This window comes from Stegodyphus dumicola, chromosome 6, assembly GCF_044657685.1.
Source record: "Stegodyphus dumicola isolate Sdum_Otavi_A_Nest chromosome 6, ASM4465768v1".
Lineage (NCBI taxonomy): Eukaryota > Metazoa > Arthropoda > Arachnida > Araneae > Eresidae > Stegodyphus > Stegodyphus dumicola.
Genome location: NC_140773.1, coordinates 75608434 through 75624490, shown reverse-complemented (window position 1 = coordinate 75624490; position 16057 = coordinate 75608434). Strand labels below are relative to the sequence as shown.

At 33.5% G+C, this 16057-nt stretch overlaps 1 protein-coding gene across 1 annotated transcript in view; it reads right to left on the bottom strand.

Annotated features, from left to right (window-relative positions):
• Nucleotides 1-13051, bottom strand: part of LOC118189869 (uncharacterized) — a 51955-nt gene extending 38904 nt beyond the window's left edge. The window contains exons 1-2 of the mRNA XM_085817898.1: nt 12935-13051; nt 4154-4338 (exon numbers count right to left, since the gene is read on the bottom strand). Of these exons, the coding sequence (XP_085674024.1) occupies nt 4154-4245 (92 nt within the window). The 5' untranslated portion in view covers nt 4246-4338; nt 12935-13051. The remainder of the gene's footprint in view (nt 1-4153; nt 4339-12934) is intronic.
• Between the last annotated feature and the right edge of the window lie 3006 nt (nt 13052-16057).

Below are 16057 nucleotides of genomic sequence, written 5' to 3'. Positions count from 1 at the left end.
AGCAGAAATCCGTTTTAGTTTAAATTATTTTTCATTTCCGTGCTTTCCTTCTTTTTCCACTGGCCTTGAGACTTTTTTCCTGGATTGCTATTGAACTGTCGACGTTCGCCGGCTGTTTTTGAATGCTCGGGTTTCCTTGCACACTGATTCGCTTTGCTTCCGTAAACGTGTGCTTGAGTTTGCTGTAGTCTTGGCGCACCAAATTGGTTTCGCTGTTGATATTGGCGTCTTCTTTCAATGTCCGCCGTTCTTCTACTTTCAAACTGGATTGCTAGCTCAAATAACTTTTCCAGTGTAGTCGGATTTCTTAATTCAATAAAGTCTTGCACTTGGGGCAGTAACCTCGGCAAAATCACTTGAATTATCTCAGGATCCGGACGGTTTCCATACAAGAGTGTGAAGACGTGAATTTTTCTTAAAATAAAGCTTGAGAGATTTTCGATTCTTTGTTGATATATGCTGAAAAGTTCCGTTTCTATTTTCGCACGTTCCCTTACAACAGGGAAGGCTTTTACTAGGGCAGTCTTGAAATTTTCGTAAGTAAAGGTGGGTCTTCCTGCTTGACCCAAGAGACTTCTGCCTATACATTTGAACCAGTTAAGCGCTTGGCCCCTCAAAGCGCTGGTAGCTAAGGTAACTTTTTGAAATTCGTGCACGGGGTAGAGCATGAAGTGGTCATCCAATTTTTCCAAAAAACTGGTTACCGGTGAGTTTCCATTAAATGTTGCTTCTGGTTTCATCGAAGCGCGCATGGTCTGGACGATGTAACCAAATCCTTCCAGGGCGGCAGCTGGCATTTCTGGATTCTGAGCCGCTTCTGCAGGCAGCACAGGTTCTTCTTGAAACTCGGCCATGGTTATTCTTCTTCGTTGGGCGCCACTATCAGGTTCAATGTTCCGCCTTACTTTCTTTGGGAACATGCAAGGACCTGACTCGGAACAGAGAGCTTACTAAAGCTATGTTCAATAACTGTGGGAAGTAGACGGGATACACAAGAAGGGTATACAAAACCCTTTATTTTTCTCTCTTTACAATAATTTCCGTACTTCGGAATACAAAGACCCACTACTTGTGGTCTAAACGTAAGAATATAAAAATATAACTAAACGCTAACTTAACTTTGAAATAATAAACGTGGAAGATTGGCCTTATATTAACAGGAAGCCGTATGTAGTACAGAGAACTGTTAACACTACAATACGTTTAAAATTATCAAGAGGATTAAACCTCTGGCCTGGAAGGCAACCAGCAACTGAGTAAAACTTCTAAGGTAAGCGGCCTGCTTCGACTAACTCCTTCCTCTCTCTCGCTTGGCAAAAAGCCACAACTTAAGTACTTGGCGTTCGCCAGACAATTTTTGCATAAATAAGTTAACGCTTTTAATTCTGGCCGGAAGGAGAAAATAAGAAGTGATAGTAAAGATTTAAAATAAAATAAACGTTAGTAAAACTTAAGATCCTTACAAGACAACCCCTATTAAATTCCTGCAAGTCTTCCCTACTCCTCCAAATGTGATCAAAGTGACAGCCGGAAGCGGGTCAGACGAGGGAGAAAACCCATTTGGGTTGGTCTATTTCTTATAAGGTCCATGGCATGCGCAGTAGCTATCGCTTTAAAAATGCGCCAACCTTATAAGAAAGTATTTTACTGATCTTGAGTACCTCCTACATACAGGAGTACGTAGGAGGTATTGTCCCTACTCCTCCGGATGTGATCAAGGTGACAGCCGGCAACGCCTCAGACGAGGGAGAAAACCCGTTTGGGTTAGTCTATTTCTTATAAGGTTCATGAAAGGTACTTGATGAGAGGTCGAAATTCCAGATGATCAAATAATCACACATTGCTATGTGAGATTATTTGATCATCTGGAATTAAAATATGTTATAATAATTCTGTTGTCTCCCTACTATTATGCTTCGCTAAACTGCTAGCTAATGGCAATAAATAGTTAGTAATTCCAATAAATTATCTGCTGAAAAATTAAGTGTAGCAATATTTATCGCTTAAAACTTACAAAGGTAGTTTCGTTTAAACCTGCCCCTGAAAATTCAAAAGCTTCGAAATCAAATTAATTTGTAATTTCAGTTTAAATGTTATTTGAAGTATGTTGCATTAATGCACACCATTTTAAAGTCGATTTCGAAAAAGTAGTTACCTGTATGTAGCTGTATCGGTGTAGCGAAGTTTTCTAATGATAAGGTTATTAGCAAGATCAATTTTCACTCTTCCTTTCGTTCGAATGTGCACTTTGCTGGGGTTGATAATATAAGATTCATTTCTCCAAATCAGAAACTTTCCTTCCTTGTTCCTTAAATTAATTAATTCTTATATTATTATTAATAAATTAATAATAAATAATAAATATTTAAACGTTTTTTTCCACGAAAATTTCTGTCATCAGTGCAAAGAAAGAAGCGCAGTTTGTTTATATTATGTTAGATTATTTGAGTATAGCAAAGGATACGAGATCTGCCTAAGGAAAGGTATGCCTTCCTTTAGAATTTTCTAAGGGAAACTAGCTCGTATTCACATTACATACTTGAGAAATGCAGGAAATCCGTTCGAACCCGGGTTAAACTAACAATATTCACTCGGCCACGGGTGGGCCCGCGTACTTATCCACTTGGCCATTGGTGAGCTCACGATCTTTAACCACTCGGCCAATGGCGGACTCATAAGCATTTGTATCTATGTATTTATCACAGAGAATAGATGACAGATGTGCATGATAAAGGATATTCTTACATTTCCACTTCATCGTATTGTTGCTTAAATACTGCATTATTGCTTAGAAACAGTATCAGAAATGATTAAATAACAATTACATAGAAGACACTTTCGTAATTTCACTAAATCAACTCGTAAAAGCAAGTTCCTGAATTCCTTGAAATTACAATAGTCACTTAAATGGGTTTATTCACACACTTTTGCTTCTTGCCCGCCATTTTTTTAGAGGGGGGGGAGGTTGTTGAATGAAATAACGATTTTATTTTAAATTTATTATTCATAATTTCTTTTAAATTAATCTCCTTTGTACTCTTGCTTAAATAATTTTTTTGTCAACTAAATTGCATTTCATATAATAAAGAATATTTTTTTAAACTGAGCATATCTCATCTGTTTATAAAATACATATTTTGTGAAGATATGTATTTTAAATAAAAACTTCAAAAGTGTAGTGAGGGAATTTATGAATTATACTGCGAAACTTTTAGTGAATTATAGCGCATTTAATATATGTTGAACAAGAAACTTGTGTCATAACATCTTCGACGGTAGTTACATTATCGTAAATGGGGGGGGGGCAGAAATTAAATCTAGTCTAACATAAATTATGTGTAAGTAAATTTTGGCTTTCTTTCCATAGTGCAGTTCTTAGCAATTAAAACTGTCTTAAAATACTGTGGTGATCATTGTGGTATCCACCCGATCTTCGTTAGCCTCATTGCATTAAATATTCTCACTGCATTCATCAAAAACTTTAATTAGGCATAATACGCGATAAAAATTTAAACTTTATTTCAAAAATTCAGATAACCGTGCTAATACTTCCCTACAGCCTGTCTCTCTACTCCTTCCGCACTTCTCAAAAAACTTCTCTTTAGGGTTGTCGTATTTATCAGTAGCAACGCCCGCTCCTTATCGCTACCATCACAATATTGTTACGTAATGCCGTCAATAGATGGCGGGCGCTGTCTACAAGACTTTGTTTTATGAATAACTTGTTTACTTTTTGCAGATGGCATCGGATTTGCTGCACACGTTATGCTTCGGTCTTTTGCTTGCATTGTTATAAAAATTCTATGAATATGTAATTTTCCTATTTTTGCTAGTATCCCATTGGGAAACTTATGTTTAAATTCAAGATGTATGTGAAGCTGATTATATCAAGTACTCAATAAAGTTGTCAACTTATATACATATTTTTAGTAAGCTGTTTGGATTTAACACAGGATTTTAACTAATTACGGCTTGTCATTTGAGAAGTCCTGGAATGCTGTGCTTTCAGAGACTCAATCCAAAATCACACTATCTGGCATAATACACAAAATGACTAGTCCGAGTCTTTAGTGCCAGACCTACCACTTACGCAAAGGGACTTAAGCAGCATGCACTTTGCCTATGAAGAAAATATTAAGTGCACTTTACTTACCCTGGACAAGTTAAGATAATACTTTTGTCCAATTCTTCATACACAGTCCTACGTCTAACTAATTCAGGAAGCGGAGGCAATGGTTGTTGCATGGAATAGACACCTTGGCTGTTGTCTACAGTATCCAAAACCTTTCCATTCTTATCAGTCACAACGACAATGCTAGCAGCAGAAGGACATGGGATCTATCAGTTAGAGAAAAGAAAAATTCAAAAGACATCATATATATTCTTCATACTTCAAATAATGAAATGTTATAAGCGGGATGTCCAAAGTTTATTAAAAGAACATCCCAACAAAGCAGGGCATTAAATAGACCAAAGCTTTTATTATGCATATTCATAACTGAATAGATTTTATTAACCATGAAATTATACGATTTTGGGAGTTTTTATCATTTTTAATTCTCATTTGTTATCCGCCGTTAGCTACTACTTAAACGTTTCAGATATAAAGAAATCTAAATTAAACACTTACGTTTTTAGAGGAAAATAAATTTAAATTTTAAATAAATCTATTTGCAGCAGTAATTAGTGAATTTATGAAATTTAGTTATCTTCTTTGCTATCGTAAACTGTAACCAATAGATAGACTGATAGCGAATTATTACTAAGTCTAAAATAACAACTGAGACTTAAAAAGGGTGTAAAAGAGCCTTTATTTAAAACTAAAGAAGAACAAAAAGCACACCTGGTGCTTACAACTCAGCCAATCACTAGTGGCGATGTAACTTGACAGTCAAATGTAAAATTAAAATTCAAGTAATCTTGTAGCCGAAGGCTATACAAATCAGTTAACGCAAAGTTGGCTCAAAAACCTAACCGGCGTAATATTCAAATATCGGCAATTATAATGCAAGGCAGAAGAATACGAATCTTATCTGAGCAAAAAACAGCTTAGTAACGTGGCCTCGAGAAGCCGAACGCTCTCTGTCTTACAATCTAAAAAATCTTAGTTTAAATACACGCAAACTAATTCGCATTCTGTCGCGGAAACGGGAAGAAGTGACATGAGCGGCATAAATCGGAAAATAACTGTTTAATTAGCATAAAGAAGCTTTAGAAAAATTAACACATGGTGGAAAAACAATTTAGTTTTTAGCCTACTTGGTTAAATTTAAAAAAATTAACATAGCAAGGGCAAGCACTCACTTCCAGTTTGTTAATGATTTATTGCTGCAAACTTTTCTTTAAAAAAAAAATGTGTGTGGGGGGGCATTTGGCAAACAGCAGCAAACTAAAAAGCCAACTTGCGAAAGAAAAAAAAATTACCCTACAACTATGTTTTACACCGCTGTGCAAATTTAATTTTCTGAACATGTAGACACATTAGGTACTTTTTTTGGAAGCAGGAAAGGGGGAAAAGGAGCAACGCCTTCGCCGGGAATCGAACCACAGACCTCTTGAATATGCGCACAGCGTGCAAAACCACTACACCACGAAGGCACGCTAAAAAGGCGGGAGAAATACCTCATATACTTCCCTTTTTAAAGGACGACTGGAGTTTTTAGGGGACCCAATCGCCAAATCCAGGGTGTGGAGAATCATCATCCAACACCCTTTTAGTTCGGGCGACACTGTAAAGACATTAGATATTTTTTGGAAGCAGGAAAGGTGAAAAAGAAGAAATGCCTTCGCCGGGAATCGAACCACGCTTCTCTGGAATACGCGCCCAGCGTGCAGACCGCCATACTACGAAGGCATGCTTAGAAGACGGGGGAAATACCTTATAAGCAGTCTTGCATAATTTAAATTTTGAAATATAAATGAGCCAAGAATTGTTTTAATATTTTAATGTGAAAAAATTAGAGAATACACGGTGCTTAATTTTTTATTATTCAACTCTAATTATGAATTGATATCGCCAGTCATTAGGTGTAGCTTCCGGCGTCCTGATTCCTCGAAGTTCATTTTGAATTTGCGTATGTAAAGTATGCATAAACAAAGTTGTTAAGTCTAATTCAAAGGCATATGCGTAATAATTTTTATTGTAAAGTGCTGCATTAGTCCCGAAAATAAAATATACGTATTGTTACCAATTTTGTACATATATAAATATAACTATTTTTAGTAAAATTATTTGCGAAATTGCAGTTTCTCCCCTTCATATATATATATATATATATATATATATGTGTGTGTGTGTGTGTGTGTGTATAAAGAACATGTTATATCTGGTAACTTTTTTTAACTACAATTTCTTTTCTCTTCTCATTTCCTTAATTTTGCAGCATATTGCGCAAAAAATTTTTAGACCAAATTGGTCTTTTTATATTGTACTTACTACCTAATATATTAATAGATATATACGTGCGTAAGATGTAAGAAAATACGATAGCCGCTTTACAAATAATTGGCGACTTCAAAATTAAGGATTCTAGATTTGGTGCTTTCGCCCTAAATTCATGTGTTTTGCCAAATTCGAGATCTTTCTATGTTATGTAACAACCTCAAATTAACCAATCACAGCTTTTCTCTACAATTACATCAGACTTAGTATAAATACCGCCGACGAGTTAATTATGTCATTCTTTTGCTAGCATCGCACCGGCTAATACATCCCCGCTGCTTCACTTCTTAAATGTCTACGTCAATTCTTTAAAAAAAAACCAATGTACATAGAAATTTATCATATTTAATTATGAATGAATAAGTAAGTGTCTGCTAAATTAATTGAATATCTGTGAAAATATAGATTGGTGATTTGCCGGTATCCAGTTTCGTCATCTTCGTCTCTTCTTGCCACTCTGCCAGCACACTACGCATCAAAATTATTATATATATACACACTTTGATCTTAGCCAAAAGGCCGAGAAGCGATATTATATATATTCACAATATTTTAATTGCGTTGAAAACACTGGTACACTGAAAAAAAAAAAAAAAAAAAAAAAAAAAAAAGGACAGTTAGTTCTATATCTCCCGTTCTACTGGGCCGATTGTGAAATTCAAATTGCGTTTTTAATATCTCGAAAGCGCCACTTGGGATATATATTAGATCACCGGTTCTCAACCTTTTAACTAACGCGCACCATCTAAACAAAAATTGGAAAACTTTTAGTACCACCACTACATTTAGCAATGATTTTTTTCAATTTCTCAATCGAAATATTAATATATATATATATATATATATATTAATATTAAATTAAAAATTGGTTGCCATTTTAATTAGCAAGATTTAAGTTATAATACTTTAATTATAAAATTTAGCGTGAAATTTGGGCATGTTTAAGAGAGAGCAATTTCCTTATGTCTGGTCTTAGCTCGATTAGTTTTAACCATAAATTAGGATCCAATTTTAATTTTGTTCTGTATTTATTTTCCAAATACAACATAGAAGAGAATCCCTGTTTGCACAAATAGGTTGTGCACGAAGGCATTAAAAGTTTAATAGCCTTATTTTTGAAATGCTTTTAAATTCTTTTTTTCGGTTCGGCCAAAAGTTAACGAGTGGGTTATTTTTGAAATCTTCAGTTAGAGTTCGATCACAGAAAATTTCCATCAATTGTTCTTTTTCTTCACAAGATTCCTGAATTTAATTAATAATTAAAAATACTTTGTTCCTTTGCGTACCACTTATTTTTCTATTATGTACCACCGGCTGAAAATCGCTGTATTAGATTATATATATATATATATAGCGTTATTCTAACGTAGGTATTTAGACAAAAAATCGGACTTTTTCTGAAATGGCAGGCCAATTTTTTTCCATATTTCGATTATTATTCGATTATATTCGATTATATTTCGATTATATTCGAAATATGGAAAAAAAAATTTTTTTTCCATATTTCGATTTTACGTCTCAACTTATACCTAAATATTAAATTTTGTAAAATTTAGTGTGAAATTTACGGAGAAATTCAAAAATTTCTCTTGGCAAAATTTTTTCAGTTTGCGCCAAGGATACTTCACTTGGCGAACTTCTTAATATATGAAAATCTGTTTTCCTTTCCATTTTTAAATTGTGCATGAGCGGAAAAGTCACATCGTTCCTACTTTCAAGTAATTTTAACAAACCGCCTAAACCACATTTGATGTTATTATCGCTTTCAACAAATATGTCAAATTTCAAAACGCACCAATATATAAATTCACGTATATCTTCGGAAATTTTGAATAAAAAACACAATAATGTAATTTTTGCAGGCATGATTAGAAATACGTCTACTTCAAGATGATGGTAAAAATTTCATAGATTATAATTCAAATGCGTTTTAAAAAAATTATTAAAAATTATTTCAAAATACAAATTTTCAAAATAAATCATAAAAAATGGCTGAATTTTATTTGGAATGAACCTGAATTTCGAAATGTGAAAGTAAGAACCAAATAAGTTTAATAAAAAAAGAGAGATTAATAAATATATACCAAATTCAATTAACACTGAGGAGCTAAAATTTTTAGAGCTATTTTTTTTTTAAACAACTCTTGCAATTTTTACAAAACTTGCCAGTTTGGCATAATTTGAGTCATAGATTCGAAATATAAATAAAATTTGTATAATGTTTCAGAAAAAGTCCGATTTTGTGTCAAACTCTCTATATTAGAACAATGCTATATATAAATCTAATACATATCTTAAGTCGCGCTTTCGAGACATGAAAAACGCAATTTGAATTTCGTCAATCGGCCCAGTAGAACGGGAGATATAGAACTGACTAACTTTTTTTTTTTTTTTCCTTTTTGCTCAGTGTACTTTTAGCAGCTTTCGATATTCGTTATGTTTGAAGGTGAAGGCATACAGACAAAGATATCACACATATCAAATTATTTTGATAGACATTTAAAGTCAGACATAGTTAAATACAATTATTTTTATGTACACTGGTTTCAAAAGCACGACGTAAGCATCTTAGACAGGGAAGCATAAGCAGCGTGGAGATGTTGGCAAGAGCAGAAGTTAAGAAGAGGAATGACGTAGTTGCTTGCGAGTAGTATTTATACTAAGTAGGTACACAAGTATAGTTAAGCTGTGAATGGTTAATTTTAGATTGTTATGCAACGTGAAGTGGAAAGTACTAGAAATCTCTCGGTCGGGAGAAAACTCTATAAGTCCGCGTGAGAATATGGGTTTCTGAGTAGTAGTTGTTCAGTTCAGGATGAGTTCTGAGTATTGAGATATTTCCGTGTTAGCTTTCCCCTTTAGATGCATTTGCATTGCTTTGTGTCTAACGTTTTTAGTGATTTGAAGTGTAACTACTCATTGTACTCTGTGACACTATGAAGAGCTGTGTGAGTGTTTTTGTGGAACGTTCCAAAGCTGTAAAATGTTTCTCTGCATAAAATAAATTTTGTCAGGCTGTCATCGGTTCAAACTGGCAAGGGAAAACGCATTTTTGAAGCTCTCTAGCTAAGAGCTATTTTTTCCGAAGCTTCCAAAAGTCTGAGCAAACCTATATAAATATGGCTCCGAGAGCAGGACGGCCAGTTGTTAATCATCTCGGAAACTTAATGGCTCAAATAAAGTTAGCTGAATTGCGTTTTAAAGTTTACCGAGTGATTTGGAAATTTCTGTTATTAGTAAGTCAAGTCTTGCATGAACTTGTCTTATTAACAAGTTTTGCATGTTTAACTGTCATAATCTGAACTCGACGTTAGATGACTGTTTAGCGAATAACCTCTAAATCTTTAAGGTACTACAAAGTGAGGAGAAGGGTGTCAAGGACACTTTATTAACTCAAATCAGGTTTCCCAGACGGCACGAACTCGTGCTTACAAAAGGCAGCACTTTTAGATTCATTCAAAAGGTTATAAGGTATTTCTCCAGCCTTCTGACCGCGCCTTCGTGGTGTAGTTGTTCTGCACGCTGGGCCAGTATTCCAGATGTTCGTGGTTCGATTCCCAGCGGCGTTTTCTAATATTTTCCATTTTGCAGTATTGGCAAGTAAGGAAAACATTTCGTACTCAGTATTTGTGCATACGGAAATGAATTGGAAAAAAGAAAAATAGTAATTACTTTAAGATTTCACTGGGAATAGAATTTCATAGGACTCAAAATTAACCAAAATCACCGAAGAGTACTTGTATAAGTTATCTTGATAGCAAGCTATGAAAGCTTTCTTTTGAGTAGAATTTAACTCGAATCTACCAGTTTAGTAAAAAAGTGCTCAAAGTCCGTGTGAAGTGGATTAAATTCTCGTTACCTAACTGTGACTGCCTCAATATCAGAAAAAATTAAGGTTGTAAGGTATTTCTCCCGCCTTCCTAGCGTGCCTTCGTGGTGTAGTGGTCAGCACACTGAGCCGGTATTTCAGAGATCCGTGATTCGATTCCCGGGGAAGGCGTTGCTAATTTTTCATCTCTTCTGCTTCCAAAAATACCTAATGTCTCTACAGTGGCGCCCGAACTAAAAGAGTGTTGGATGATGATTCTCCACACCCAGAATTTGGCGATCGGGTCCCCTAAAAACTCCAGTCGTCCTTTAAAAAGGGAAGTATATGAGGTATTTTCTCCCGCCTTCCTACCGTGCCTTCGTGGTGCAGTGGTTCTGCACGCTGGGCCGGTATTCCAGAGGTCCGTGTTTCGATTCCCGGCGAGGTCGTTTGCTAATTTTTCATCTTGCCTGCTTCAGAAAATCCTAATATCTCTACAAGGTAATGAATAACTTAAAATTAATGAAATTAAATATAGCTCACAGGTTAACCATAGCTCGAGTTTGCTCTGACTCAAAAGTCGAAGTAAACAAGTCTAACGACAAGAACTGCTCAACGCCACAGACGTCTAATCGACAGAAAATCAAGGATATCAACGTAGCCTTCAAGCAGGCAGAATACGCTCTGATTTCACCTTCCAAAAACTTCTCTGAAATGCTAACTTCTTTCAACCCGATTTGATTACATGCGCCTTAGTCAGTTTGCATTCTGGCAAGAAAGTGTGAATTGAAAGCAAAAGCGATAGGAAAGCCGCTTAAAGACAAAATAACTATTAAGTAAACTAAATAAATCTCCACGAGCTGTTGACAGCTATTTATTTTGCTGTATGTCATTATTATTTATAATAAATTTTCAGTTCCTTACTCTCATCCGGAACGATTTTTAAAGAAACGAGAAGAACCCATAGTTCCCAACGATATTTATTTGTAAATAACATTTGTTTCTGGATTAAATGTTGCCAATAAATTCCTCTCCGACTTGCCTACAATCTGTATTATTTTTGTTAGAATAATGTAACTCAGGCGATCGTTTGACAGTAATACCCTTGATATTTTTTATATTTACAAATTAAAAAGAAAATTCTAATTCGTTTCAATTTTTAGCCCGACTGAAACTTTAAACTTGTCATATGAGTTTTAGTATTTAAAACCACGGAGTAGGAGATATCTAACTTTTAAAACGAAATTTGATATTGGACATTAGTGTGCTTCCTTTCAAATAGAAAATATATTTGAGCTAAAATACCCCAAAGTTTGCAAGTGTTTATTATATAGTAGCTGATTCGAAACGGAATATGCCTACTTGTATATGTACTCAAAACTCAGTTATTCTTAATCAAAATCGCAATCCCTCCTGATGAGGAGGGATCTTTAGCTGCCCTCGAAATCGATTGAGTGTTTTAATATATGTACGCTAAATACAAGGTTGTTATTGCGATTTTGATTGTCACATTGACGTGTTTCTCTTCTCTTAAGTTATTCTTACTTTTTTCATTATTTAGTTTATATATTCATGCTTAAAGTATGGAAAATAATTAATTGTATATAATTAAGTGCATAGAAATTAATCATCTAAGCTCTTTAATTTAATATATTTATAATATTTTATTAATTGTTCATTTTACTATAGTCGCTAATTATTTTTAATATAGCATGAATAGAAATTAACAAACAATCCTTTCTTTCTTAAAAAAAAATGTAGCCTATTATAATGATACATCTTAGAAAAAGGGTGTGTTAGTATTTTACTATTGCTTTGTGATATTTTTTTTGAAGAACAAGCTGATACTTTTTTTTGTTAAATCAATTGAAATTACTGCAGTTAAATATTGCCAGGACCGGAATTAGATTTGACGAGATCCTAAGCTTTTTGAGATATGGGACCCTCTATGAGGTATATGAGGGAGTCATTTTTTTTTTTTTTTTTTTTTTTTTTTTTTTATGGGATAGGGTACGATTCTTCGGGAAAGAAGGGACGGTTTATACGTAAATCCGACACTGAATATTGCAGTTATAAAATAAATTTATGGCTGCTAAAGATTATAAAAACGATGTTGCAGGAAGAATATTTTTTTTTCCTTTGAAATTTTTTCCTCTTAAAAGATGAATGATTTGTAATGGCAGTTGTTTTGATACTTTGTAAATTCTAATGCCATAGAGTATCTACCTCATATAAGCTTTACATACTTCATTTGTGTGGAGAATAATTAGTTTGAAAGAAAATTGGAACCTAAAGATTAAGAACCATTGTTTCATCAAATGCATATTTTTAAACAACAAAGAAATATAATGAATATTTATGAACAAAATAATTATTCTGAAATATAAATAACACATCACAAATAAACTAATTTGTGATTTTAACCTTTAAATGACTTTAAAACAATGACTGCTCTCAGTTTAAAAAATAATCTAATTTACTTTCCCATATATTTCGAACACTGTTTATTAATTAATTAACTAAAATCAAAATAGAGGAGAAATCAAGAACTACTTGCTATTAAATCAAAAATATCGTTATTTTAAAGCTTTTTTTTAAAGAAATAAAAAAAGTTAAAACTTAAATGCATCTAGTTTTTAAGCTACGCTTAAATGCCAGATCTTACATATCGCAACAAAGCTTACATATCGCAATCGATTCCATCTGAGAATGGTGATATATTCAGTTACATATCGCAACAAAGGATGTTTTTGAAGAGAGCAGATAATCGTTCAATTGTTTTGCTAGAAAGTAAAACAAAATAATACATCCACTTCCTTTCATTTCTGAGAGGTGTATAAATCCCCGTTGTTTATTCAGACATTATTTCTCTATTATCTTCAGCGCAGGCGCCCTCTTGCTGAAGTCATACAATCATTTTCTGTTTAACGGAGATAACAAATACTGCATTAATCGCGATTTTTAAACTTTAAAACAAATGCAGTGTCTGATGTTTATTCATTTTCGCAATTAATTGAAGATTTCCAAGTTAATGAATATTTAACTTAAACTCATTTGCTAAGAACAGAACATAAATTATTGCCTCAGCAATACGAGAAAATTGTTCTTTTGACACAAATAAACGCAATCTGTTTCATGTTGTTTACACAGTAGGGATGAATTTTCTTTGCTGAATGCTTTTTACATGGTAATTTAGACAAAAAGTATAAATCCATATATTCACATTCGATGTTGAATATATGGATGGCTGCCCATTAGTCGCCCGAGTGTTAAAATCACTGAATATGGGTAGTTCAACCCTTGTTCAATAAGCAAGTTAAGTGCTCGCCGAATAAGAGTTTTCGTCGCTTTCTAGATGCGTAGCATGGTAAGATTCAGTTTCCCCTTAAAAAGTCCTTAACGGAGACATCCCTCTTCATTTCAGACAGTCCTCGCTCGCCTAGCATAATAATCCAATCCAATCTTAATAAAATGCATTTTCTCCCTCCAGAATGGTGGGAAATTCCAAACTAAATAAATAAATAAAATAAAGCGCATCATTATTAGTTCAGTCATGAAAACAGGAAATTTTTTCATTTCAATAATATAAATCTTTTATTTTTCTTGCTCTTCAGTATTAAAATCGTGAAACTATGAATGAATTTCAAATGCAACATCAATAAAAGCGTCTTTAAATATTTTGTTTTCTTCACAAGACATCTGGAATTGCTTTCACATTTCTTTAAAATAAATACAGATTGTTCTAACTCTTGATAAATCTGCATTTTATTGAGTTGTACGGACAGGAATAAAAAGCAAATTTAATTTCTTAAAAAAAAAAAAAAAAAAAAAAAAAAAAAAAAAAAAAAAATGGATTGGTTCAGGTATTTCTGAAAACAAATTTTAGAGTAACTTCTTCCAAAAATCATGTTTCATAATGGAAGTTTTTGGCTTAGGAAATATAAAATGAGCAAAGAAATGTAATCCAACAAATGGAGTTTGTTTTGCTCATTTTCTAAACACAAGACAAGTTAGAGAATAAACCATTTAAATGATCGTCCCTCTGTTGGAGAGGAAATAAAAATTGCTTCTTAAAATCATAAACTGTAAACTAATAAAAATAAGTTAAAATTTACAATTTACTGTTTTACACTGCACAGGCGTTATATGTTGCATATGATTGTGAAATTCAGCATCTTCTGTAACACTTCACTTACAGTATTTTAGTATTTTATTTTAAAAATTCATTTTGAATATGAAAATAGTGGTTTTTCGTAATAGACAACATTTTTATTTACAATAAACTTTAAGGAAGGATATCAAACCCTTTTTACTTCCTTGTACGAAGTAAAAAGGAAGTATTGTAACCGCGAAAAATTTCGGCTATCATATTTCAAAGAAAATATCCATTTTGACTTCTATCGAATGCAATTTAAGGATGTTTTTGCGTGACATCTGTACGTAAGGACAGACTGAAGGACACTTTTCCCCAAACGAATTATAAAACTGATTTCATTAAACGAATTATAAAACTGATTCAGAAAGAGATTTTTTTCGTGGCGTCTGTACGTATGTGTACGTACCTCGCATAACTCAAAAACGAATAGTCTCAGAAAGTTGAAATTTTGTATATAGGACTTCTACATATGCACCTCTTATTTTGGTTGCAATCCGCCGGACCAAAAGTATATAAATATATATATATCCACTCAGTTACTACAGAAATAGTTAGCTCAGTGTCTTTATTCTTTTATCTTATATGTTTGGAAGCTGTGCATTTTTTGCTTTAAAAATAATTGAATTATGTTGTTCTTATCTTCCGGTTAAGGTTTTTATGCCTTTAGTTAACCTGCATGCTTTAGTTGTAGAATTATCAATAATTTAAGAGTTATATAAGTGCGGCTAAGCCTGTCTTTTATTTTACTATAGCAACCATATTTGTTCACATTTGAAACTTAGCAGAATAGTGGATTTGTTGCCAATCCTATTGTTTCCAATTTGTTTGTTGAAACTAAGCTTTGCGAGAACAAAGTAACGTCTTCTTTTATTATTGGGAATTAAATTATGCTTAATCCAATCTGGAATTATCATTTAAATTATCCCATATATTGACTCAGCACAGCGTTCGCAACAAATTCAGTTTCTACGTCTTCAGTGTATTTTTGCCAAGAGAGATCAAAAGTAAACTTTCAGTTTAGTGCACCGAAAAATATGCCTTCTTGCCCGCTGTTTCAAGTTTAATGAAAAAAGTTTAATGAATGACGTCAAATTATGTCCAGTCCTAGTAGTGGGTGAATAATGAAGTATGGAAATGGAAGAAGATGTATGAACATGTACGTACGATCTCTGAGCGGGTTGCAGCAATCAGCATGACTGATTATTTTGTTAGTAACACTCTAATCATGGAGGTAGGAAGTAAGATGGAGTCGCCCTAAACAAGTTTCTCCGTACCCTGCTCTGAAGCACCGGCGATCCCTACGTGGTGACCAAAACATTGGGTCATTTACCATTGAGTTCTATGGGATTTGACGCGTTCGGGTGTAAATATTTTGTAATTACGTCGCAAATATACATATAAATGTATATATTTTCTTTTTCTACAACACTTGAGAGTCCTAAGTATGTGAAAACAACATATTTTTAAACAACATTTCATTCTGAACGGAATTAAATGCTATACTTTTCACAGGACAGTTTTCTCAGAATGGTTTAATTTGAATGAAATATTTTCACAAGTTTTCGTTAATTACATTAGAAAAAAAAATTAAGGTAATTCGATTTTATTCGGTTAAGGTACAAAAATTAAGATCAAAGTTTATTGTATTATT